Source organism: Macrotis lagotis, chromosome 1 (genome assembly GCF_037893015.1).
Source record: "Macrotis lagotis isolate mMagLag1 chromosome 1, bilby.v1.9.chrom.fasta, whole genome shotgun sequence".
Lineage (NCBI taxonomy): Eukaryota > Metazoa > Chordata > Mammalia > Peramelemorphia > Peramelidae > Macrotis > Macrotis lagotis.
In genome coordinates this window covers 327,122,630-327,150,617 of record NC_133658.1, presented here as the reverse complement: position 1 = coordinate 327,150,617, position 27,988 = coordinate 327,122,630, and the positions used below count along the sequence as shown (strand labels likewise).

The 27,988-nt window shown below is 36.4% G+C and overlaps 1 protein-coding gene and 1 non-coding gene across 6 annotated transcripts in view; one reads left to right on the top strand and one right to left on the bottom strand.

The window, feature by feature from the left end:
* Positions 1–27,988, bottom strand: part of NR6A1 (nuclear receptor subfamily 6 group A member 1) — a 281,543-nt gene that overhangs the window by 100,671 nt on the left and 152,884 nt on the right. Inside the window, exon 1 of one of the 5 annotated variants that reach the window (XM_074211599.1) lies at positions 260–27,913. The exons of the other annotated variants lie outside the window; for them this stretch is intronic. Coding sequence (XP_074067700.1) covers positions 260–416 — 157 coding nt within the window. The 5' untranslated portion in view covers positions 417–27,913. Of the gene's footprint in view, positions 1–259; positions 27,914–27,988 lie in introns of those variants that run through there. 5 annotated transcript variants of the gene reach the window in all.
* LOC141510585 (U6 spliceosomal RNA) lies at positions 12,903–13,006 on the top strand. The gene has a single exon (XR_012475042.1). It is a non-coding gene; the product is annotated as a U6 spliceosomal RNA (small nuclear RNA).

The following is a 27,988-nucleotide window of genomic DNA, read 5'->3' as shown; positions in this document are numbered from 1 at the left end:
ATATTCAAACATACAAGTCACATTAACATTTTTTTTTTAGAAAGAGGGAAAAAAGAAACTTTCTGTGTCTCCTCCTGTCTTTCAGTCCTAAAATATTTAAACCCAAAATTAAGGGCTGAATTCTTTCCCATACATAGAAAGCAGTTGCCCGAGGACTCTCCTTCCCCCCCCCCTTAAAGGGGCTACTGTTTGCTTTAAACCCTCCAAGAAATTCTCTCAACCTCTCATTGCCAGCATTGCATTTTTAATCAGTCTTTACCTTCCCATGTATCCATTTCATGCTTCTCCAAGTCTGCTGAGAAGTTCGGGAGCAGCCATGAAGAATGAGAGATCACAAAACAAGCCTCAGCCTGAAGAGAGACCTCACCATACTTAGTACCAATTTCTCTCTCCCAGCTTTGGCTTACAACAGTCATTCTCACAGGTCAGTTTACAAGCTGGTCATGTGATTACAAAGTTCAAGCCCTGAGGTCACAACGTGTAAGGAGGCCGTGGACTACCAAAGGTTATCTAAGTGGAACTGATAGACTTATTTTCCTTAACAATGATGCCTGGTACTTACCTCAGCACACTCTTCCAGTAACCACCCTCTCACACTGGGTGGGCATGGCAAAGATGGTAAAAATAAAAATGCACAGTATTAAACTGCATGTAAAAGGCAGCATTTGGGGAAGTCTCCCTTACAGGCATCCAGTGAGTTTATAATTTTAAAAAAGATCTTATAAGACATTTCAGAAAGGGTCTGGGCTGTAATCTCAGGATCTGGATAAAAATATGAAATTTTTATACCGAGGAAAAGAACATATGGAGGGTTTTTGTTGTTTTGATGAGGGCAGTTGCAATAAAAAAATAAATACAGGTCAAATTCTAAAAACATATTGATGGAGCTGGCAAACAAGTGGGAAGATGGAATGTTAAAATATGCAATATAAAAATATTAAGGGAACTGAAAACAGAATGCTACAATTAGGAGTCTTTCAAGTCTCACCCCCCCCCCACTTAACAAAGAGGAAACTGAGGCTAAAAGACAGGAGAGAATTTGACAAATGTCAAAAAGCTAATAATAAAAGTTCACATTTATGCAAAATGCTTTGAAAAACTTTTATTTTATTTATTTATTTATTTTGGTTTTGTGAGGCAAATGGGGTTAAGTGGCTTGCCCAAGGCCACAAAGCTAGGTAATTAAGTGTCTGAGACTGGATTTGAACCCAGGTATTCCTGACTCCAGGGCCGGTGCTTTATCCACTGTACCACCCAGCTGCCCCTGAAAAACTTTTAAATAACCAATTTGCAATTTTCAACAGGCTCATGGAACTGAAAGGATTTAGAGCAACCAGCAAGAGCCAGAGTGGGATTTCAAACAAATCTCTTAAGACTCCAAGCATAGCCCTCATTCCCTTATGCCAACTACACTGCCTAATGTTCTTTTAAGTAACTTTAACTCTGGATTATGATTTCTTATTCTCAACAACAAATGACACAAAGTATATACATGATATAAATGATTCAGGCTATATAAAGTCAAAACCAAAGCAAGAAAATACATAAAAATAACAACAAAAACTTTATTTTATCTTAATGCCCATAACTGATTATTCCAGTTTTATTCTTCTGAACCCTTGAGTTTTAGAAAATGCCATCATGCCACTGCCTTCCTGTAATTGAAAAGCAAGAAAATATTTTAAAGAAAAAATTCATATTCTGTGGGTTACATGGGTATATATACACAACTGCTTTACTAATACCCTACAAAAAACAGATAAAGCTAAATATGATGACAAAGACAAAAAGGATTGCTGATGAGACAGAAAAACAAAAGTAGGATGAAAACAAAGAGTAAGGAAAGTACATTTTTATCTAAATTTAACCACTTACTAGCCCTGGAGCAAATCACTTTTGAACCCTGCTTGGTTTTCTTACAATGTACAATGAGGGAATGGATGAGGCAGTTTCTGAAGTCTAATCTATGTTCTTAATTCAAGTTTTACCATTCTTTGTTCTTTCATTCTATTTACACTGAATTTTTTTTAAGAAGGCTATTGTGACCCAACAAGGCTACAGACACCAAAAAATGTTTCCTAATTTTCAAAAACACTTGTTTTCTGAAATTTTTCTTTCTGGTCTTTGGGCAGCCTCTTAAGCATTCCCTAGAGAAAGTTATTTCCTTTTTGAAGGAAAGGGTAGTAATTCATTACTTTGTTCTGTTGAGATTAAGTGGTCAACAATTGCTAAGGCCAGTACTAGTGGTCTTCTCTAGCAAGGAGGACAAAGCATTAAGGATCATTTCACAAATTAGGGCACCTCAGCCTAATGAGATGCAATGATTTAAGAGAGATCAAACCACTGATTTATCTTAACAAATATGCCAGAGGAGGCTTTAGAAGAAGCCAGTGTAATATTGACCTACTCTGGAAGTCATAACAAAAAAGGAGAGGTAACAATTTAGTTGTTCTCTGTTCTGCTCAGATCACATTTAGAGTATTACATTCATTTCTGGATGTCACAGGTTAGGTAGGACATTGAAAAGCTAGAACATATCCCAAGGAGACCAACCAAGATGGGGAGGGGCCTGGAATGCAAGACATGGAACATCAGTTAAGGAAATTCAGGATGTTTAGCCTGGGGAGAGAAGATTTTGAGGTAGAGGGATAGATAAGATCATAGTTTTGAAGTATTTCATCAGATTTGATGAGGAAGGATGATTAGATTTGTTTTGCTTCACCCCAGAAGGCAAAATAAAGACCAGTGGATTCAAGTTGCACAAAGTCAGATTTCAACTCAATGTGATGAAAAACTTCCTAATTGTCCAAAAGTAGACTGTGTTGCTTCAGGAAGTTTTTTCATTCTCCTCATCACTTGAAATCCTAAAGTACAGGCTGGATGGCTATTTGCTGAGATTTTATAGTCCAGAATTCTGTTTCAGGTAGAGATTTAATTAGATGACATATTAAAATCCTTTCAAATCTAGGATTCTATGATACATTCTGCTAATATTAATGGGAATAAAGATGGAATCTAAATTCAATTTGGTCTATTTCCCCTGCTAAATGAGTTTTCGAAAACTCCTAGAACCTTAAAGGTCACCTTGTTCAAATAACACCTGCAGCAGAATCCCTTCTGAAACATTCCTGACATGTGTTTATACAATCTTTTCTTGAACATCTCCAGTCAGACCTCTTGCAGGAGCCCACATTTATGTTTCTGATGATATATGAATAAATTTGCCTCTGTGAGACTTTTTGGGCAAACCATTTAATCTCCCTAGGCCTCAGCTTTATCATCCATAAAATGACTGGACTAAATGACTTCTGAAGTCTGTTTCATCTCTGGATCCCATGAACTTTGAAGCATAGGTTAGAGATGATATAATCCTATAAATTCACAGAACTAGTATTAATTATAAGAAAAGCAAAGTAAAAGGCAGACAATTTCTGAATTTCTTTCTAATCCAGAAAAAAAAAACCAATCATCTCTCTGTTTGTTTTCAGGTCCTTGACAGAGAACATTCTCTATAAAAAGGGGAGGAGGTTAATGTGAAAAGAGAGAGAGAGAGAGAGAGAGAGAGATGTGAATTACAATCCCAAAATCCATACTACAGTCTTGGATATGAAAGCAATTCTTGCAAATGAAGTATAATAATTGCAAAAAGAAAACAAAACAAACAATTTGACTTTTCAAGTTCCAAAATTATATCATAATGAAAATTAATATCTCTTTGGATAAAAAAAGAAAAATGTAAATAGGTATATATTTTTAAAAACACTTTTGTGCTCAAGAGACATTAAATAAATACTTAGCTTATCAAATTTAGCAAACATTTATTGACAATCTACTATATAGCAAGACTTTATATGTTCTTAGAATCCAAACCCTGCCTTCAAGGAGGCATCTTAGTAGGATAAGTATCACCACATGTAGTTAAAATAATGAGAAATACAGTAAAAAGGTGCCACAATGTACTACATAGGCAATGGAGAGCCTCAAGTAGATTTTGTAGAATAGCAACATATTCACAGTGATTATTAAGAAGATTTTTAAGGGCAGCTAGGTGAATAGTGCATTGATCTTGGAGTTAGGAGGACAGGAGTTAGAAACTGGCCTCAGACTCCTGACATTTATTAGCTGTGTGACCTTGGACAAGTCACTTAATCCTGATTGCCTAGCATCCAGCATCCTGATTATATCTGGCCACTGGACTCAGATTGGCTCTGGAGGAGAGAGATTGGTGATTTAGCACAGCACCCCCTCACTCAAATCCAATTCAAGTGCTTGTCATGGTCTTCTTTGAAAGGATAAATTAGAGAGAAGATGGGGGGGGGGGGGCGGTTAGAATGCCACATTTTAAAAAATCTTCATGGATTCATTTTGTTTTTCCATTGCCAAGATTTCAATCTGTATCCCTCCCTTACCAGAGGGCCATCCCATAAAAACCCCTAGTGCTCCCAAATACAAACAGATCACTGCTGACAGCACAGACTTAAAAAACCACAAATTAACATTATCTATATTATGTAGTATTTCTATTTTCTTCGTTAAAAATTTTCCCCAATTACATTTTAATCTAGTTCCCTGGAAATTTTGCAAGGGGTTTGCTTCAACTTTGGCACTTCTGCAACCTTTATAATAAACAAATAATTTTTGAAAAAAAATTGGCAAAACTAATCAACATATTGAAAATAATTTGCTACATGGTAGTTATTTAATAAATATTTGTTGAATGGATAAACTAAGTCCTAATTTAAACACCAAAAAGATGATTTTGTATATTGCACACTATAAACAACGTTCCAAAAGTTCCATGGACCTCAATCTCTGCAGAAAAGCCAGGGAAGTATCTCCTCATATTTCTTTTTTGAGGGTAATCTTATTCTCCATAATTTTGCAAAATTCAGTTTCAAATGTTTTAAGGTTTCCTTTCCATTTTTGTTGTAGTCAATGCATATATTCTTTTCCTGATTCTGCTTATTTAACTTTGTATTAGTTCATAGAAGTCTTTCAATTAGCCTCACCATTTCTTATGACACAGTAATATTTTACTATCTTCATGTACTACAATTTGATTAGCTATTTCCCAAATTTGGGGCATTGGAAGCTATTTGTAATAATCTAGTTGAGATGAGCCAAAGTCTGAAATAGAGGGTTAACAATATGAGTGAATAGGAAAAGTCAGATGAGAATATTATGGAAATAGAATAAAAAGAATGCTGATTATAGAATCAGAGAGAAACTGGGTTCAAATCCAGCCTTTTTTGATTACTACCTATGTGCCAATTATTCTCATTTATAAAATGAAGCAGTTGAACTAGAAGGTCTATGATACTAAAAATGGAAGGGCACATATAGACTCCATTTGCACCAATTTGGAGGAAGCAGCTACAGCAAAGAGATCTACTAAGTTATATTATTATTTATTTAGTACTGATAAAAATCCCTGATGTAATTAGGTAATACTATCATCTTCATTTATATTATTATTTATTTAGTACTGATAAAAATCCCTGATGTAATTAGGTAATACTATCATCTTCATTTTATAGAAGACACTGAAAGATAACGGTACTTTGCCCAATCTCTCATTAACTCATAAGAAGCAGAACTAAGATTTAAATATAGTTTCTCTGATTTACAAATCCACTAACCACATTGTAACATAACACTGTCATGTGTTCTTTGTTGAACAGAGACCTGTTTATCTATTAAAAAGTTATCATCCAGGGCAGCTAGGTGGCACAGTGGATATAGCACCGGCCCTGGAGTCAGGAGTACGTGGGTTCACATCCGGCCTCAGACACCTAATAATTTACCTAGTTGTGTGTCCTTGGGCAAGCCAATTAACCCCACTGCCTTGCAAAAACCTTAAAAAAAAAAAGAGAAAAAGTTATCATCATCCTAGATGTGAAAATTCAGTAGCTAACTGAAGTGATTTGTTCTTGCTTTCTTGTAAACTTTCCCCAAAACACTGGAGGCATTCAAGTGTAAGATGGATGTTTGCTGGAGATACTGCAAAAAAAAGGATTCTTACATCAGGCTCAAGGAAAATCATTTAGTCTTTCAGGGCCTCACTTTTTTCTGTATAAAATGAATACACTGGTGCCATAAAAAAAATGAGAAATATTATGAAAAGATAATCATGGGGAAAGCTATACAAACCGATGCAGAGTGAAGAAAGTAGAGCCATGGGGGGAAAAATACAATGACTACAACATTGTAAAAGGAAAAAAGCACCACACACAAAAATTAAGAGTAGATGTTGCAAGATTATAATATTAAGTTTAACTTTAAAGAAGAAATAAGAGATGATACTCCCATACTACCCCTTCATGGAAAAGGGAAGGTCCAAAAGTGTAATACACATTTTTGAACTTGCTCAATGTATTGATTGATTGCACTGATCCTTTCCTTCTTCTCCTCTTCTCTGTCTTTAAAAAAAATACCATTTGTTATATGGTATGGCTCCCTAGGAGGGTAAAAGAAGGAATACTGGGAGAAAAACATCAACAAAAATTCATTTTAAAAACATGAATGTATTAGACTATATATGTCTCAAGTCTCTTTCCAAATCAAAATCATAGACCTCTCTTTTAATTCTAAGATTTTCTTCAAATTCTGGGATTAATCAGGCTGAGATCTCTACCACTCTTTCAATTTATGTGTTGGGGTATGTACCACCAGAAATGAATCCTTTTATAGGGTCCAAATCAGTTATTATAGGGGAGGAAGCTTTAAACATTCCATGATGCTAGTTTTCACAACCACACACTACTTATGTTTCTCCAAAGGAGGTCAATGGATGGATAGCTGTATGAAGAACTGGAAAGCAGTCACAACAGCTGAGAGAAATGACTGGTTCATGGAGTCATTTTCTCTGATTCTATTTCCTTACTAAAGAAAAAAAATATTACAGTTTTTCTCTGATAAAAATAAAGTATTTTGATGGAGGACCTGGGAATGAATTGTGTCAGTATTATTAAGTTGAGGTTTCCTTTTTAGAATTTTGAAATTCTATGTTCTAGAGTACTTTCCCATAAAACTAGTCCATATCATAGGATAGGAGCTGTCTCTAATAATTGGTTTTGGAGTTCTTTTCAATTCTAATATTCTATGTTCTAAGATCCCTCCCAACTCCAGCATTCAATATTCTGCATTCAAAGATACTGACCAATCTGGGGGCAGCTAGGTGGCACAGTGGATAAGAGCACCAGCGCTGGAGTCAGGAGGACCTGAACTTAAATCCTACTTCAGACACTTAATAATTAGCTATCTGTGTGACCTTGGGCAAGTCACTCAGCCCCACTGTCTTGCAAAAACCAAAAAAAAAATTAGAAAGATATTGATCAGTCTTAATATCCTCTATTCCCCAAATTCTATGTTCTAAAAAAGACCCTTTGAGCTCTTATAAGATCTAAATAGGATTTAATGTAGGCCTTTGAGTTGGAATAGCAAAGGAGAATTAAGAAGAGAACACTGAAAGGCTGAAAAGGTGGTTTTGGGGGGGGATGGGGAGTTGTGAGGAGAAGAAAGGTTTACAGAGGGAAAGAAAATCCTTTAGCTAAAGTATATTTTAAATAGGGGAAAGGTTTGACTTAAGGTCATTCCTTGAGTTCCTTCACTGGTGTAGGCCCAGCCCAACTCCAAATTCAACAAATCCCATTCAAGAACAAAGCTCTCATTTTTTAATTGATGGTTTGGACTTTAAAAAGTCTGCAGACCGGCTAAGCTAGTTGCAAACCAGCCCAGTGGCTATCTTGATAGCAGCAGACCCTCCCCTCCATGCTGAGGAGCTAGAGGCTTAACCTGTTTATCTACACAGAGTCAAGAGAAAATAATGAGTTTACAATTTCTCCCTATCTGGCATACCTTGGCTGTGACTGCAAAGAAGGTACTATATCTTTAAAGCAAAGATACCACTCAAATCCCTCAAGGGATTTCAAGGAGAGACTAAAGTCATGTGAATAGCTTTTATATTTGTGCCTACTTGCCTCCCCCCACCCCACCCCCAAGCCCTATCTCATTCAAGTTTAGCCTTCAGACCAGAGGTCTCTCACCAAGAATGTGAAGCAGAATGGTATAATGCAAAGAATACAATATCTGGAGTCAAAAGACCTGGGTTCAATTCTCAATATCAGTGTGAGAAAATTTTAATCTCTCTGGGCTTCATTTTTCTCAGCTGTTAAAAAAAATCAGACTTTTACTACCTTCTCAGAGTGTTGTTTTGAGGAGAGTTATAAACTTTGAAGTTCAAATGAAGCATTTTAATAGTCTAAAATATCAAGCCATTACTTCCAAGGTTAATACATTGCATATTAGAAAGATCACTCTATTTAGTTTTCAGAGAACTTAGGTTTGATTCCTGGCAGAGCCACTTATCTGCGTGAACTTAGACAAGTAACTTCACACTTCTGTGGGTCTTGGTAGCTTCACTGTTCAAATTGACAACGATTATCTATGCCCTGCTACCCTGACAGGATGGCTGTGAGGATCAGATGAAGGTAGCTTACAATTTTGTAAGGTATTACCAAACCCTCAATATATCACTGTTTCACAAGTTTGAGGGGCAAAAGGACATTCATTTCATGTCCAAGTATGAATCAACAGGTTTGTCTATCTATTCTCTCCTTACATGAGGGTTTCCTAATTCCACTCTATATATTAGTTGCTTTTAGCAACAGGACAACCAAAATATAAATATAGACCTTGAATATGACAAATGTCATTTCTACAAAGCAAGAGTTACAATAAACTGTGTGAAAAGGACAAGAGACAAGGAATAATCAAGCTGGATATATTACTTAAAGGTGGTAAAAATGAAGAAGATGCTACTAGAAAGTAGTTCCTATGAAAAGGAGACAGAAAGCCTAGAAGACTATATCACTAACACTGTGAAATGGCAGCCAAAAGGTGATGTGATTTTTAGGTTTTATTAACAGGAACACAGAATATAGATGTCACTTTCTTCAACAGACTTCCAAGAGACTTATTCTGCTTGACCCAGAGGACACAAGTAGGACTACCATGTGGAAATTGTAAAGATTGAGATTTTTGGCTTGGTCCAAAGAAAACTTTTCTAAGAATTTTCATTTTTAGTAGTCCAAGCATAAATCAGGTGAACCCTTTTCTGGGATGTTGCTGAGCTGGTACTGGCTGGACTAGATTAAACCCTTGAGGTTTCTAAGTTTCTGAGATTCTACGATCCTATATAGGTATTGAAATCTCAATTACTCTCATCTAGGCATTAAGGTATGACACCTATTTTAAAGCAACTACTTCATGCAGGGACTTGTGCTTAGTATTGAGAAAAATACAAAAAAGTTTGGACGAGATAGTTCCCATTTACCTACCTTTGTGAAACTTGTTCTGGTCTCATATAGGCATAAGACACATAAATAATTAGAATACACAATAATACAGAAGGGTATCAAAAAAGTACAGAGTTGTCAGACCTAAGTTTGTACTGAGCTAATAGTGTAGGGAAGGTTTCACGAAGGAGGTGACATTTGACTTGGTAACAAAAAAAGCATACAGACAGGAAATTGCAAGGAGGTGTTTAGGAAAAGTTCAAGTAGAAGTACTATAGAATTAAGATGATACTAATCTGTGGATCCCCTTGATTTTCAGGCAATATGATGGTAGTGTGGAGGTAAGGATATGCTGGTTGGGTTTGTTTAACTATTTATTACAAGAAAGGGTCTAAAGGAAAAGTAAGGAGATGGAGAACTTTACCCAGAAATGTTGATGTAAAGGCAAAAGATATCTATAAAAATTTTAATAAAAGCCAAGAAAGTAAAGGAGGAAGGACCTTGAGAACATGGAAGAGCCAAGTGAATGATAGGGCCACAGAGAGAGAAATGGTGAGTCCAGAAAATGCAGTCTAGAGATAGAGCAAAAGAAAATAGCTTTAGTTGACATTAATCCTAGGAGTCATGTTCCTTTGGGTTCTAATTTTGGATTTTTAAGATATAGGATTGTTTATTTTTATATTAGTGTTTTGACTTTTTTTTTTTACAAGGCAAATGGGGTTAAGTGGCTTGTCCAAGGCCCCATGGCTAGGTAATTATTAAGTGTCTGAGACCGGATTTGAACCCAGGTACTCCTGACTCCAGGGCCGGTGCTTTATCCACTGCACCACCTCAGTGTCTTGACTTCTGAATCACTCCAAGTGCCTTCATAAAAAAGACAGGCAGTGCAAGTATAACTATCATTTTTATAAAGCAGGAAACAATAAACTGAGGTCCAAAGATAAGAAATAACTTTTCCAATAAAGTGGCATAGCTTTTTGAGAATCAAATCCCGATTATTTAAAGACCAGAGTACTTGTTATCACACAATGATGTCATTCCATCAAGTAAAGAATATCATAAAGTAGTCTCTTCTTTTTTTTTTCCTAGTTGAGATGCACACTTGATGACTTGGGCAGTAAAAAGGGAAAGGAAGAATAACAAAGATGAAAGAACAATAGAATGGGTTCTAGTCCTAACTGTGGCACTGGGAACCTGCAAGAAAACTGATCTCTCATTAAGCCCTTTTCTGGTCCAACGTTTTGCTTTAAGTTCACTTCAAATAATCCATGAGCCTAAGGATAAGAGGTTACACTCTCCACGCTGCTAATAGCTTAGCCACCGTGGCCCATACACACATCTTATCTTCTACTACCAATCAAAGTTGTCAAACCACTCTCCATAAAACTTTTCTGCTAAAAAGAGGAATCTATTCCTAGATAAGAGGCCCTACCCTCAGCTCAGCAGGTGCTTCTGCTTCATCAATCAAAGCTGTCACTTTGGGGGCAATACTACTGACCTGACCCATGTCAGTAAGTGACCAGACATCACAATAACACTTTCAGTAAGGCCAGTTAGCCTGGTCTTCCTGCCAGAGGCAGGTAACCCCCGTTCTCAACAATTCTGAGAATAGCTCAAGGTGACAGTCATACCTAGTAGGAGTACCAGGGTGTGGGAAGAGGTCCACCCTGGTGGAAGATTTTATTTTGTTTTCCAACTCTGGATAAGGTTGAAAAGAAAAAGAGATAAAATGAAGGGCAAGTCTCTTCCTGTTCTAAAATTCAGTTAGCCTATGAACTGGGATTTGCAGGCAAGAAACCACACAGGATAGAGAATTAGAAGACCTGGGCTGAAATCTTGTGTTTGACTGAGAGCAATTCCCCTTAGTTCCTTTACTGGTAAAATGAATATAATTACATACCTACCAGCTACCTCCCAGGACTGCTATATAACCAAATTAGATGATTATGAAAACCTCACATAAGTTGAGAAGTGCTGTATTAATAAAAATTATTATTTGAATTAGGTGGTACTTATGGAAGGAAGGTTTGTTTTGGTTTAAGGGTGATTCCCACCTATCCAAAATCTTGACTAATACAAAATTTCCAGGCAAAAATTGGTATTACATTTCAAAATTGTTGAAGATGAGGGAACCAGTCTGATTCTGCATATATCATATCCCAGATTCTACTCCAGAGGAGAAATCACAATAAAAATCAAGAACATCATAAGCAAGCAGTAGGAAGAAATGAGTTAAAATGATTTCATGAGACAATTCTTGTTATTTTTCTGCCAATTTTTATTTTAAATAAAATGTCAAAACTGGTAGGGGCCTTGGAACACAATATTAGAGCTGAAAGGACTATCAGGTCATAAAATATAGAATGTAAGTGCTAAAAGGGATTTTAGAAATTATATTTAGATGAATATGAATACTCCAAGTGTCTTTAAGTAACAATTTGAAAGCATCATAGGAGAATTGTAAATTTACTACTGACCTGACTTGTAAATGGATGATTTCTCTAACATTACATAAAATATAGTTCCCTTTAGTCCTTTGGACAGTTAAATAAAACTATTTAAACAACATTGGCAGATGAGTCAGCACTGAGTCATACCATATAAAACTATAACAACTTACTCAATTGATTACTCAAATAACCATTGATACTCTCAAGATTTCCCTATCTTGTTCAATTAGATAACTCTATTACAGGGAAGAACAAGTCTGATGCAGAGAAAACAGACTTAGATTAGAACTTCAGGAAACTTGAGTAACTGTGTAATCTTAAATTACTTAAACTCTCTCTGGGGGTCATCAATTTCTTCATGTCTGAAAAAGGAGGCTTTGGACTACTTGATCTCAAGGTAGATCTCTAGTTCTAACTTTGTTTCATTTTATTATTGTTCAGTTTTGTCTAACTCTTTGTGACCCCATTTAGGATTTTCTTGGTAAAGATACTGGAGTGGTCTGTCATTTCCTTCTTTAGTATATTTTACAGATTAGAATACTGAGGCAAACAATCAAGTGTCTTGTCCAGGTCACAGAGCTATTAGGTTTGAAGATGAGTAATTCCTAACTCCAGGCTTAGCATTCTATGCACAGTGACACCTGGTTGCCTGTCCTTAACATTCTTTAATGCATAACCATTATCCAGATATAAGAGTGGTAGTTAAGAATAGAGTGGGGACTGATTGAGAGTCAGGGGATTGCTCAGAAATCATCGATTCCAAAATTTTTATATGAACTGATACAAAGTAGAACAGCAAAATAAAACGCCAAATCCCCAAAAAACAAAAAAGAATAATAATATACAGTAAAGACAATTTGAATCAAAAGGGGGGGGCACTTCATAATGATTAATCATGGCCACAGTAAAAGATAAGAATACACATTTACCTTCATTCTTTATAGAAATATGTAACTACACAGATGGAGAAAACATTAAATACTGTTAGAATTGGATGATTATAAACTGAACTACTTTCTCCAACCCCCTTTCTTTCCTTTGTTACCAGGCCTTAGTGGATGGAGGAGGGATATTTTGAAAATAAAGGTGATATGAAAGTAACATAGAAATAACAATTTTTTTTTAAAAATCACATATAAAAAGTCATATATGGGATTTGCTAGAGCAGCACATATTCTAAAATTGGAATAATACATAGAAGATTAGCATGGCCCCCTGTTCAAGAATTATATGGAAATTTGTGAAACTTCTCTTCATATCTCCTCTCCTCACCACTGATCTAAACTCCCTCCTGGTAGAGTTAGGAATTATCTCCTAAAACTCTTAATAATAGAAATACTTACCACCAACTAGCTGGATCTCCATTCTCAGCAAATTCATTAGTATTATTCACTCTGATTAAGTTATTTTATCAGCTAGTTGACACTCCAAGGCATGAAACCCAGATCCATTTCCACTGGTTGGCAGGGAGGTAATAAGAGGTACCATTACCAGGCAGGTCAAAGTTTATTCTGTATACAGAATGGACCCAAGTCTGGAGTTCGAGTACTGAATCTGAAACTTGAGCAATTCACTTTATCTTACTGAGTTTCTGTTTTCTCATCTATAGGAGGAGGTAAGATTAGATGATTTTTTTTTAGGTTTTTGCAAGGTAACTGGGGTTAAGTGGCTTGCCCAAGGCCACACAGCTAGGTAATTATTAAGTGTCTGAGACCAGATTTGAACCCAGGTATTCCTGACTCCAGGGCCAGTGCTTTATCAACTGCGCCACCTAGCCACCCCTAATTTTTAAAGTCTCTTCGAGTTCCAACATCCTATGTTCTGTTTTCTAGAGTTCTCTAGTCTAAGGTTCCTTTGAACTCTGCTACAATTCTTTCTCATTTTATCATATTAATCTAACAGAAAAACCATAATTTCAGAAGTCACATGATCAATTAAGCAATAAATCTTTATTAAAATACTTATTTTATGCAAGCACTGGGAATACAAAGACAAAACAGCAATCACCAATTTCTAGTCACAAGGAGCTAACATTCTGTGGGGAGAAACAAGCACTTCTATAGTTAAATTTATATTTCACATAGATACGAAATAAATACAAAGTAAATTCAAGGTAATTATTTTGGAAGAGGAAGAATTGGGAGGAAAGAAGTGGTTCAGAATCAAGAAAAACTTCCTATATGATCTGATGCATGAGCTGAGCTTTAAAGGAAGAAACTGATTCTGAGAGCTGATTTAAAAAAAGGAGAATGTGCAAGTCTATACAAAGGTAGGAAGATTTGAGGTAGACAAGAGATGTCCTTGTTTGATGGACCTAATCAATCAGCAAGCATTTATTAAATACCTGCAATTAGAAAGAATGAAATCAATAAGTTTCCATAAAGAATAATTAAATATATGTTGGTGGTTTGAGAAGGAAGGCACTAGCAGTAGGGTAGCATCAGAAAAGAGTTCATAGAGGTGATGCTTGAATTCCATTTTGAAGGAAGAGATTTAGAGGAATTACATTCTAGGGATGGAAATGATCAAGTATAAAGGCATGGAACTAGCATAGAGTGTGTGTGTGTGTGTGTGTGTGTGAGAGAGAGACAGAGAGACAGAGAGAGACAGAGAGAGACAGAGAGACAGAGAGAGAGACAGAGACTGACCATTATACATACATACATACATAGACTGGAAAGATAAAAGAGGACTAGTTTGTTAAGAGCTTTAAAAGATAAGCAGGAGTTTTATATCTGATCCTAGAGGTAACAGGGAACCACTGGAGCTGATAGAATAAGGTAATGACATATTCAGATTTTCACTGAAGAAAAAACACTTTGGCATCACAATGTGATGAATGAAAAGTAGGGAGCAATTTAAGGTAGGGAGGTCAATTAAGAGGCAATTGTAGTAAGAGAAAGGATTCTGATGTGAGAGCTTCATGGCTCTCATGGAAACTGACTATCTCTGTATGGTAAGAGCCGAGGTCAAGAAACACCCCAATCCCTACATCTCCCTTTCCTGGTCGTTAAGTCCCTACCCCAGGAAGCATCTGAGAGAGGAGAGAGTGCCCAGGCCATTCATCCTTACTTCTAAGCTGGCTCCCCCCCTAATACAGATCTAGATTCTATTCCAGTTGAATCCCCACATTGAAAATGCTCCCCATCGGTTTTCCCCTTGGGTGTTGTCTCCCCCTACAGAAGGGAAGCTCCTTGAGGCAGGACATTTTCTTTCATTTTTCTCATCTCTATTCACACAATGCCAGGCCCACAGTAAATGCTTTACAAGTGCTATATCTACTATAATTTGATCTTGTTTAATTTCAAATTGAAAAAAATATTGGAAACAATTCACATTCTACCAACAGTGTTCTCAATGAGCTGTCTTCCCAAAGCATCCCTTAACATCAGCTATTCTTTTTGTTGTCATCTTGTTGATATGTATATTGAGAAAGGCAAAATCTCAATTGTTTCAATTGACTTTTTTTTTTTTTTTGGTGTTTGGGAGCATGTAAATACTTCTAACTTGTCATTTTTATTAGGCAGCCAGATGGTATGACCTGAGTCTGAGTTCAGGAAGATCAGAATTCAAATCTAGATTCAGATATATCTGATGTGGCCCTGGTCAAAAGTCACTTAAGCTCTGTTTGCCTCAGTTTACTCAATTTTAAAATGGGGATTATAAATAGGATCTATCTCACTTGGGTATTGTAAGACTCAAAAAAGTAATCTTTGTCAAAGAATTTAGCACAGTACCTGGAAGAAAACAAGTGCAATGGAAGGGTTTACTCCCTTTTCTTTCCTCGCTTCTTATGAGTTATGTTCACCTTCTTTTGAACACACACTTACTGAAGAATGATTCTTAGTATCATATTATTTATCTCTATTCTGGATATATTTTAGATATCAGATTTTTAATTAATATTTGATGCAAATATTTTCCTGTTCTAATTTTATCTTCACTAATTTTATTCTTGTAAAACCTTTTAATTTTTTTGTTGAGGGCAGGAATTGTGATATTTCTCACTAGTGCTAAGCACAATACATGTTGTAAAAGGTTAAAAATATTTTTGACTAAAATCAGATTTTTCTTTATCTTTTATGAGTTCCTCTATTCTTTAAAGATCCTCTTCCTTCACCTATAGTTGTGAAATAGTATGTTTTTCTTTTCTAATTGTTTTATGGTGTGTCTGTTTATAATTTAAGTCATATATTCACTTTTAGCTTCTTATGGCATATCGCTTAATAATAATTGATCATAATATTAAATAATAGAACATTATGTGATAGCATTTCACATATAATATTAAATAATATCAAATGATGATTATGATCAACAAAAAATCTTCTAATTCTGTCAAATTGCTTTTCTCACAGTAGTTTAATGTAAACTTTTTCAAAACAGAAGTTTTGTTCTGTTTTGTTTCTATTTTCTAATAAGCATGTGCTTAATTAACTGTTGTCTTGTGCTATGGAAGCATTGCCAAGACCATCTTTCTAAGGCTCCTTAAAGCACTCTATTCTACAATCCTATGAAGTGATAAAAACTACTATCACTTTGCTTTTGTAGAATATTCAGAGGCTCATTAAAGGTAAAAGAAATGTCCAAGGTCATATAGCTAAAAGTGTCACAATTAGGAATCAACCTAGCATCATAGCATCCCAAGAGTTCTATCAAGTAAGCAAAAGAGCCTCTTGTGAGGTCTTTGATTTGTGCCAGGTCTGGTGCTGTCATTGGGAGTTCAGTTTGAGAGTTAGAAAAAGAAACAAAATCTGGAGAAGAAAATACCTGCATGTCACACAGTCAGAAGCTGGGACAGGATTAGAAACTAGAATGCTTGACTTCTGGGTTCACTTCTTTCTATTATGTCCCTAGATCTTTACTAATCTGAAAATCTACAGGTTATTGCTTCAAATGACAACCATCAAGCATTTATTAAGCTTCCACTGTATTGCAGAACCTAAGCTAAGTGCTAGAGATGCAAATACTGAAATAAGTTTCCTAGTTATCATGCCCAGCAAGAACAAACAAAATAAATAGTGCTGAGTATGTGTAGGATTCTTGGAATCCTTGAATTTATTTTTTAGTATTTTGATATTTCAATATACATGGTTTCCTTTCTAACACTATGTATTTTTTTCATGCGTTTAACACACAAAAAAGATTAAGAACCTCTGTATTAAGGAAATCAGGAAAGGTCTGTTGAAAGAGCAAGAATAGGGGCTAAGCCTTAAAGGGAACCAAGGAAATCCAAGAGGTGGCAGTAAAAAGAGAGCACTCTAGGTAAGGAAGACAGCCTATACAAACGGACTTGGGAGTGAGATGGGCCAAGAAAGACTATCATGTTACTATTATGTTTGTCCTTCATTCTTTTTGTTTGTTTGTTTTTTAGGTTTTTGCAAGGCAAATGAGGTTAAGTGGCTTGCCCAAGGCCACACAGCTAGGTAATTATTAATTGTCTGAGGTCGAATTGAACTCAGGTACTCCTGACTCCAGGGCCAGTGCTCTATCCACTGGGCCACCTAGCTGCCCCTGTCCTTCATTCTTGAAGAAGACCAGGGAGGTGATGCCGTGCCAAGCACATGAATTGGATTTGAGTGAGGGAGTGCTGTGCTAAGTCACCAGCCTCACTTTCTCCTCCAAAGTCATCTGGGTCCAGTAGCCAGATATGAATCAGGACCACTGGGGATGTCCCTGGATGTGAGGCAACCAGGGTTAAGTGACTTGCCCAAGATCACACAGCTAGTGAGTGTCAAGTGTTTGAAGTTGGATTGGAACTCCTGTGCTCCTGGTTCCAAGGCCAGTGCTTGATATTAGCTATAGCTAGGATAGCTGTACTACCTAGCTGTTTTAGATTATTATGTAGAGAGAACAGCAAGGAGGTTAGTTTAACTGGATTGAAAAACATTGGAAGGAGAGTAATGGTGTGTCTAGAAAAGTTAGGATGGGAAACCCAAACTTTCCTTAAACTGTTTTTTTTTTTAGTTTTTTTGCAAGGCAAATGGGGTTAAGTGGCTTGCCCAGGGCCACACAGCTAGGTAATTATTAAGTGTCTGAGACCAGATTTGAACCCAGGTACTCCTGAGACCGGATTTGAACCCAGGTACTCCTGACTCCAGGGCCGGTGCTTTATCCACTGCACCACCTAGGCGTCCCTCCTTAAACTGTTCTTGAAACTTTACCAGATAACACTCCTCTAATCACAAACTGATAAATAAATACAGCATACAATATTTAGAATAAAGCTAACATGGTTATGTAGTTGCATCACACATATCTATAAGATTGTATACCAGAGTCTATCTGGTTTAACAAATTGCAAGGGAAGAAGCAGCCCATCTATTCTCAAAAGCAGTTAAAAATCAAGTTAAAGAACTCAGAAATACTGTTTTCAGGATAGAGTAAATAGATGACTAGATTTGGAGTCAGGATCTTGTTTCAAGTCTCATCTCTGCTAATTTATATCTGTGTCACTTGAGCAGATTACTTCTCCTTACTGTGCCTGTATGCTGCTTATCTATAAAATGTGGGAGTTGAACAAGGGATTAAAATGGTTTCCTGCTCCTTCCATTCTATATCCTTCAGAGTTCAATTTATAAGGCAGACTATCCTTGACAAATACTGCAGAAAGAAAGGTTTTATTAAAAAAAAAAAAACCCAAACCCCAAAATCCAATGCAGCTAAAATTAGAAGGTCTATAGGCAACCAGGAAAATATGCCCTAAGTTACTCTTATAAAGGTTTCACTTCCAAGATACATAGGAAACTTATTCAAATTTATGAGAATAAGGGCCATTCACTAATAGATACTATTTGGTCAAAAGATAAGAGGCAGTTTTCAAAGAAGAAATTCAAGCTATCAAAAAAATAGTTTAAAATCTAATACTCTATTCTATAAATCCATGGACCTGTTTTGTTGACTGTCGTTAATTTGTAACATCTTTAAAAAAAAAAGATCTTGATGAAATGATTACTGAACAATGACTGAGTCGCCCATATTTATTTTCTGTTGTCAAAACTATGCCTAAAACATGAATGCCCTTATGTTTTAAGGTCTCTAGTCTAGACTTAAGCATCCTCAAGATGGGGATTCAATATTTCAGGAAACAGCTCATTTTACATATAGAACAAACTTAAGAATCTTGTTCTTCTTGTCAGGCAAAAAATCTATTCTCATCCTAACAAACTTTTCCCAATGGTTCAAGGGGATATATATAGATATATCTATATCTATATCTATATCTATATATATCTCCTCTTCTTCTATATCACAAAGTTTGAGATAAGTAGAAACAGCAACCATGAAACTCCCCAAGACTTTTCTTCTCTAAGCTAAATATCCCTATTCTCATCAACCAAACTTTGGCACGACTTCATGTCTTCTCCAGACACGCTTCAAGTCCAATGAACACCCTTTCTAAAGGTGGTCATTATATACTTTTACTCTGTGCAAATTTCCTCCCTCTTTCACTAAAATCTTCCAGTTGTCTCACCAAGGAATAGAATGACAATAAACTCTCAAAGGTTATGTCAAGAGAAGCCCAGATTATAGTGGATCTTATATCAAGATGGAAAAGCTTTAAGGATCTAATTACAAACTATGTTTTTCATTTAAGAATTACCCTACTTAATGAGTGGCTCACATAATGAAAAATGAAATCTACTTCTAGAGAAAGAATTGATGAACTCTTGAGTACAGAATGATGCATAGTTTTTTCCCACTTTTTCTTGAACCTCCACTTTTTTGCAATATGACTAATATGGAAATGTTTTGCATGACCTCATATGTATAATTGATGACATTGTTTTGTCTTCTCAATGAATGAGGAAGGGATGGGAAGGAAGCAGCAAGAAAAATCTGGAACTCAAGATTAAAATATTTTTAAAAATTTAAATGTAATTGGAAAAAATGAAAAAAATGAGATGCAACAACTCATGGAAAAACTTGTGAAATTAATTTAATAGATGAGAAAATTGAGGTTCTAAAGGATGAACTTGACCAAGGTGTCAAATATACGTAGCAAGTAAAAAAGTTGACAGTCTACCCAGTTATTCTGACTCCAAATTTCAATACTCTTTCTATTATATCACATTACCTCTCAGGTGTATGGAAATGGAAAAGAGACAGACTATGTGTTGTTTCAAGAACAAGCATCATCCTTCTCCAAACATTTTTGGATTATAAAGGGAAGGGGGGGGGTGCACTCTTACTTGCATTTTAAACAATGATTTGGATGAAGGCACAAATGACAAAACTATCAAATTTGTTGGTGACACAAAGCCAAGATAAATCAGAATCACCAAAGATTTTTACAACCCATTCAAAAAATAGTATACATACAATGTTGAGTTAAACATTGTAAAGATCATGGAATGTTAGAGCTGGATGGGTCACTGTAAATCACCCTACTCTCTCAGTTTACACTGGAGGACACTAAAATCCAAAGACAAGGGAGTGATTTACTCAAGAACATTAAGTGATAGTACTACAGGTTCAGAACAAAAGTCTCCTGAAGCTCATTCAACTAAAGTTTAGGGGAACCCATTTGTTAAGCTGGATCCTTGCCTAACAGTAGAGGGCAGCATTCTATAAACTGACAAGAAAAAGGGATGGGCAGGGAAGCTAAAAACAAAACAAAGTAACATTTGCAAAAAGATAAAACAACTCACAGAATCTGAGCTGCAAAGAATCCTTGGTTCAGAAAGAATAAAAAAGTCATCTACATTAGAATTTCAGGGACTTTTTTTTTTGAGGTTTTTGCAAGGCAAATGGGGTTAAGTGGCTTGCCCAAGGCCACACGGCTAGGTAATTATTAAGTATCTGAGACCCAACTTGAATCCCGGTACTCCTGACTCTAAGGCCAGTCCTTTATCCACTATGCCACCTAGCCACCCCCCGAGTTTCAGGGACTCTTACTGTGATTCTGTTAATAATCAGAAAACCAGAAACCTAGAGAGGTATACATAAATCTATAAATAAATTGGTCTGAAAACTAAATCATAAAATAAGAGCTGGAAGCTAGTAATCTTAAAGATCATCTACTCCAGCCCCTTTATTTTTCAGAGAAGAAAACTAAATGCAGAAGGAGAAGTGGATTGTTCAAAGTTATAGAGCAAATTGTGGAAGTATAAGACTGAGATTTATGTAGCACTATATGTTGTCAACTTCTGTTAAGACAGGATTAAAAGAATGAAAGTAGGGGCAGTTAGGTAGTACAGTGGATAGAGTACCAGTCCTGGAATCAGGAGGTCCTGAATTCAAATCCTGCTTCAGACACTTAATAACTACCTAGCCATGTGATCTTGGGCAAGTCACTTAAACCTACTGCCTTGCAAAAAACAAAAAACAAAAAAGAATGAAAGTGACAGGAAAATTATGGAAATTAGCAAGATTTGTAAGGGAGACTAAAGAACAGATAAACTGATTTCTATCTTTTCCATTAAAGTATATGGCAGTCGCATTAAAATCCTACTGATGGAGTTGTAGATAAGTTAATTATTAATAAATAAGTAGACATTTTATTTACTATGTACCTATCACTAAGATGAGTTCCAGGGATAGGAAGATAATAGTGAAATTGCTTCAGGTCAAAAAGAATTTATAATCTAATTGAAGAGAGATAACTTGTACAGGAGTTAATCCTTACTTTTCCGTTTTATGTCTTAAGCATTCCTGTCACTGATACCTTTTGATGGTAGAGTTTCTTTTTTGTTTGATCATTATTCCAGTCCACTTCTTGATTTTGAACTTTATACTAGGATCCGACTCTGGGTACTCATGGAGGAAATTATTCCAATACTCCTATATTTGGGTATTGAGGATAATGTTTTCCAAGATCAGGATAGGAATCTGCAAGCTTTCAGTAATCCCAAAGTGACCAAATCCTGGGAAAAGTTTGATTACTACCCCTTCTCCACCCAGACCCAAAACATCTGCAAGTAAAGCCTTAAAGAAAAACAGAGGGTATAGATTAACCTAGAATTCCAAAAAGAGATAGAAGCAAGAGGTTTTTTTTTTAAAGGTTTTTGCAAGGCAAATGGAGTTAAGTGGCTTGCCCAAGGCCACACAGCTAGGTAATTATTAAGTGTCTGAGGCTGGATTTGAACCCAGGTACTCCTGACTGCAGGGCCGGTGCCACCCCTGAGCAAGAGTTTTTTAAAAAAAAAGTTTCCTAAATGAAATGGCAGTGCTGGAGGGGAAAAAAATGGAAAAAGGAAGGAAAGGTAATTAAGAATTGGAAAGAAAACCAGCTTGGGCAAAAGAGGTGCAGAACCTTGCCTAAGAAAAGAAAAAAAAGCCTAGATATTTTATTTCAAGAAACTATAAAAGAAAACTGCCCAGAGACACTAATGCATTCTTGGTGTACTTGTGAACTGATCCAACCTTTTGGAGAGCAATTTAGAACTCCACTTAGAGGGCAATAAAACTGTATATACTCTCTGAGCCAGCAATACCACTGCTAGGTCTGTTTCCCAAAGAGATTCTTAAAAGAAGGAAAAAGCCCACATGTACAAAAAACAGTTATAGAATGGCTGAACAAATTGTGGTGATATATGCATATGATGATGTACTATAGTTCTGTAAGAAATCATATCAGATAGACATCAGAAAATCCTAGAAGGATTTGCATGAACTGATGCTGCATTAAGTAAGCAGAACCGGAAGAACATTGTACACGTTAATAGCAATGTTATGTGATTATCAAAGTTGTTCTTTTCAATTGTATAAAGATCAAAACAACTCTAAAAAACTTGTGTGGGCAGCTAGCTGGCGCAGTGGATAGAGCACTGGCTTTGGAGGACCCCAGTTCAAACCCAGCCTCAGACTCTTAATAATTACCTAGTTACATGGCTTTGGGCAAGTCACTTAACCCCACTGCCTTGCAAAAAACAAACAAAAAAAGAACTTGTGATATCATCCACATCCAGAGAAGGAACTATGGAATCTGAATATAGTATAAAATATACTATTTTCAATTTTAAAAATGTTTAATATTTTGTATTTTTCCCCTTCTCACGGTTTTCACCTCATTTGTTCTGCTTCTTCTTTCACAAAATAATAAATAAAATGGAAATTTATTTAATATAGTTATTCACATATATAACCTTTATTAGATTACTTGCTGTCAAGGGGAAGGGGTGGGTAGGGAAAGGAAGGGAGAAAAATGTATATTTTACAAAAAAATGAATGTTGAAAACTATCTTTACATGGAGTAGAAAAAATAAATTTATTTTAAGAGGCAAAAAAAAGAAAAAATCCCCAGATCTCTTAGAATAAAGAGGGAAAAGCACAAATGGAAAGACTCTAAAGTAATCATCAAATGAAAACTCCTGGGAATATTATACCCAAAATCTAAAACTTCCACATGAAAGAAAAAAATTATACAAACATTCAGAAAGAAGATCAAGGACCAGGTAATTACAGTCACACAAAAGCTGGTAGCTTCTGTGCGAAACAAAAGAAGACCTTGAAACAAAATATTCCAAAAAGCAAAAGACAAGAGAGGCTTGAAACCTAGAGTGACTTGCCCAGTAAAACCAAGTGCAAAGCTACCAGGGCTAAGGGAGAATTAGAGTGGGAAATGGGGCTTTAGTGAAATAGAAAACTTGCATGCATTCCTGATAAAAAGACAAGAAACTCTGAAGTATAAACACAGGAGTCATAAGAAACATAAAAAGGGGAATAAATAAAGACAAACTGCTTCTTACCCTTCTAATATTGGAAGATGACAGTTGTGTCCCCTTACAATTCTATCATCATAAGGGGATACAGAGTGAATCTAATTAGGGAATTATTTTGGGAATGATTTTGTTATGTTTTGATGATCTTAAGAAGAATGGAAAGGGAGAAAGATAATCAAAAAAGACATTAGAAGGAAAAAAAAGAAAAAGGGAGAATGGGTAAAATGATCTCACATAATCAATGTGCACAAACAGAAGTTTGTGGAAGGAAGAAGTATAAAGAGCAGGTGACATTTTAGTATTATTCTCATTTGAACAGATAAAAGTAGAGAATATACCCATAAATACAATTGGGCACAGAAATATATTTCACTCAAGAAAACAGGAAAAAGGAAAAGGGAGGAGAAAATAAAAGGAAAGACTTTTTTTTTTTAGAATTTATTTAAGGGGCAATGCGATTACATGACTCGTCCAAGATCACAAAGCTAAGTACTAAGTGTTTGAAACCAAATTTGAACTCAGGTCCTCCTGAACCCCTGGCTTCCCAGAAAGACATATTAAAGAAGGGATTAGTCCTCAGCAAAACTGACCATAAGAATATTCAAAAATATTCAAAGCAGTTCTTTTTGCAGTGGCAAGGAATTGGAAATTGAAGGAATGTCCATCAATTAGAGAATGACTGGATAATTATTGTACATAAATGTGAAGGAGTATTATTGTTCTGTAAGAAATGATGAAAGGAATGGTTTCAGAGATATAAACTAATACAAAGTAAAGTAAGAAGAACCAGGAAAACAATTTATATAATACTAACAATGGAGTTAAATCAAATAACTTTGAAAGAATTCTGATCTGTGCAATGAATAACTATGATTCCTGGGAAGTCATGATGAAATATCCAACCCACCTCCTGATAGGTAATGGATTGAAAGTGTAGATTTTTTGTTTGGACATAGCCAATGGGGGAATTTGTTTTGTTTGACTATTCGTGTTTGCAACAGAGATTTTGTTTTTTAAAAATTAAAGAAACTACTTTTAAGGGTCTATAGGGAAAGGATAGATAACTACTCCCCAAATACCACTGCTTAAAAAAAAAATTAAGTAGGAGGAAAGAGACTTGGGGAAATGAAGTTAAAGAACAATAGAGCTGGACTGGGGTTTGAAGCTCTTCAAACACAACCTCTCATTTACAGACATACCTCATTTTATTGATTTTACTTTATAGTATTTGAAAGATATTGTGTCCTTTACAAATTGAAGGATTTTTGGTAACCTTGCATCAAGCAAGTCTATCAGCACTATTTTCCCAACAGCATGTGCTCACATCATGTTTCTGAGTCACATTTTGGTAAGTGTTACAATATTTAAAACTTTCTCATAATTATGTGATGGTGATCTGTGATCTTTGACATTACTATTCTAAATGTTTTGGGACACCATGAACAAAACCCATATAAGATAAATAACTTAGTCAATAAAGGTTTATGTTCTGATTGTACTACTTATAGGCTGGTCTCACTTCTCTGGCCTCTCTATTCTGAGTCACAACAATACTGAAATTAGGCCACTTAATAATAACTCTACAATAGCCTCTAAGTGTTGCAAAGACTACCAAGGTAAATTGTAACTCCTAATCACGGACAAATGTAATAATTATATTGTTCCTGTTCTTTCCAAGTTCCACGAAGAAAGAGATTCCTTGTCATTTTGTTTATTACCCCATATCAAAATCTGGATCAAAGTACTTTTGATCTGAATTTGAAAACCTGAGTCAACTTTTATTGCTGTCTGGCTCCTAGAGCAAAACAGAACTGGTGAATGGACTAAGATGATACACCAGCAAGTAACAAAGACTAGATAGGACTTCCTATGAATTTGTGATAGTTCATTCATTCTGAGCAGTATATCTACATACTTGCTGAGAGGTGCAAGAGAGAATATATATATTATATATATATACACACACATATATATAGTGCTTTTTAGACCTTAAAAAATGCAATATGCCAGCTATCATTATTATTACACATAATAAATGTGTTACTATGAACCTCAGTTCCTCAAATGTAAACAAGGAACAATAATCTTTGCAGTCAGTAAACATTTATCAAGCAGCTTCTTGGTGCCAAGAGATTAAGGGAAAAAAAAAAAGAAAGGTGGTTACAGCAATCAGGCCTGGAGTCAGGAAGACTAATTTTCCTAAGTTCAAATCTAGTTTCAGATACTTACTAGGTGTGCAACCATGGACAAGTCACTTAACCCTGTATTTGTTACTCAGTACCCTCACATCTGTAAAATGAGCTAGAAAAAAGAAATGGAAAACCACTCCAGTATCTTTGCCAAGAAAACCCTAAATTAAGTCTTGAACAGTCAGTCAGACAGAACTCGAATGAAGAGATAAAAACAAAAAAATAATACCTGCTCTCAAGGAGCTCAGTCTTATGAAGGAGAGAGATAAGATGCAAAAAAACTATGTACAAACAAAATCTATAAAGGATAAATTGGCAAAAATCAACAGACACAACACTGAATTAAGAGGGATCAGTACAAGTTTCCTATAGAAGTTGGGATTTTTAACTAAAATTTGAAGAAAACCAGGAAAATCAGGAGGTGGAGATGAAGAGAATTTCAGGCATGAAGACCATTCAAGAAAATGACTAGAGTTGGAAGATACAGTGTCTTGTTACAGGAATAGAAAGAAATACAGTACAACTTGATGGTAGAGTACTTTATTTTTTGGCAAGGGAGAGGTGTTAAGGTATAAGAAAACTGGAAAGGTGAGAGTGGAGCAGATTGTGAAAGACTCTGAACACCAGATGATTAAATATTTTATCTTGGAGGTGACAGAGAAACACCGGAGTTTATTAAGTAGAGGGGGGAACAGATCTGACTTTGGGAAGACCACTTGATAGCTGAATAGAAGACTGACAGGAGAAAAGAAGGATTTGTGGCAGGCAGATCAACCAGCAGGTTATTGTAACAGTCCAGTCATGAGATAATGAGCGACTGTAGCAGATGGTGGCAGTATCTGAGAAGAGAATACAACAGGATGGTGGCAGTATCAAAGAGATAGAATAAAGGTAAAATCAATTGGCCTTGGCCACACATTGTATACGGCAGGATAAGAGAGAATGAGGAGTTGAGGGTAACAACAAAGTTTTGAGCCTAAGGGTGGGAAGAGAATGGTATCCTAAAAAGAAATGAGGATATTATTAAGAAGAGAGGGAAAGAGTGGTTGAAAAGATGAGTTCAGTTTTTGACATGTTGACTTTAAGGTGTCAATAGACCATCCAATTCAAGATGTCTAAGAGGTAGTTGGAGACATGAACTTGGAAGTCAATAGGTTAGAACTGGACAATAAGATATGAGAATCATCATCATAGAGATAATAATCTATGGAAACTGATGAGATCAACAAATGAAATAATGTAGAGGGAAAAGAGACCCAAGACAGAATTCTGTGAAACACCCATAATTATTGGGTGTGACCTGCATAAAGATCCAGCAAAGGACATGAAAGAATATTCAGATAAATAGGAAAATCAACAGGAGAACAATGTTATGAAAATCTAGAGGGAAGACAGTATCAAAAAAAAAAAAACAGAATGATCAACAATGCCAACAGGCTGCAGAGAGGTCAAAAAAAGGAAGAAAACTGAGAAAAGGCCATTAGATTTGACAGTCAAAAAAGAAATACTAACTTTGGAGGGAGTGGAATGGGCTGGAAAGCAGACTGAAAAGAGTTAAGATATTGAGAGGAAATGAAGTAGAGGCACTAATTTTAGATGGCTTTCTCAAGAAGTTTAGCCACAAAAAGGAAGAGACGGGGCAGAGCCAAGATGTCAACAAGAGTGGATCCTGTCTTAGACATTCTCTCATAAAACTTATAAGCTAAGGAATCTAAATTTTCGAGGGACAGAACCCACAGAGGGACCCAATGAGGCAGTTCTCCTACTCAGAGGTAACCTGGAAAAGAGCAGAAAGGCTCTGCTCCCTGGGGTTGGAGGGGCAGCCCACCAGAGCGAAATAACTTCAGCCTCCTGGAGGCAGCCCCAGGGTGCTGGTGGCGGTGGCTCACAGCAGTGGGGGAGTTCCCTGAGCTACACCGCAGTACCAGGAACCAATTGGGGGACCAGCCAGGGGACGTCTGCCAGAGCAAGCACTTGAAGCCCAGCCCTCAGGGCACACAGAGAGCAGCAAGGCCCAGTTCCAGGAAACAAGCAGGGGGAGCCTGTAAGCAGGAGCCCCCAGAGCATGGGTCCATTGAACCTAGGGAGGGGAGTGAAGAGACACTGCAGAGTTCTGTCCTCTGCCCCTGGAACAGGACGCTAGGGTTCTGACCACATTCAGATCCTGATCGCAGTCTAGGCCCCCAATAGAACAGCAGGGGCCCCCTCCACCTTGGCCCCATGGCAGAGGGGAGCACTTATGGTCATTCACAGACCAGGAGGGAGGACAGAGCCTCACACACTGAGACCCTTGTGGGAGTGTCCCAAAAGCTCAGGAAGTGCCCCCAAACCAGGCTAAAGCTGGGAAAATGAGCAAGTAGAGAAACAAGAGGAACACCATTGAGAAATAT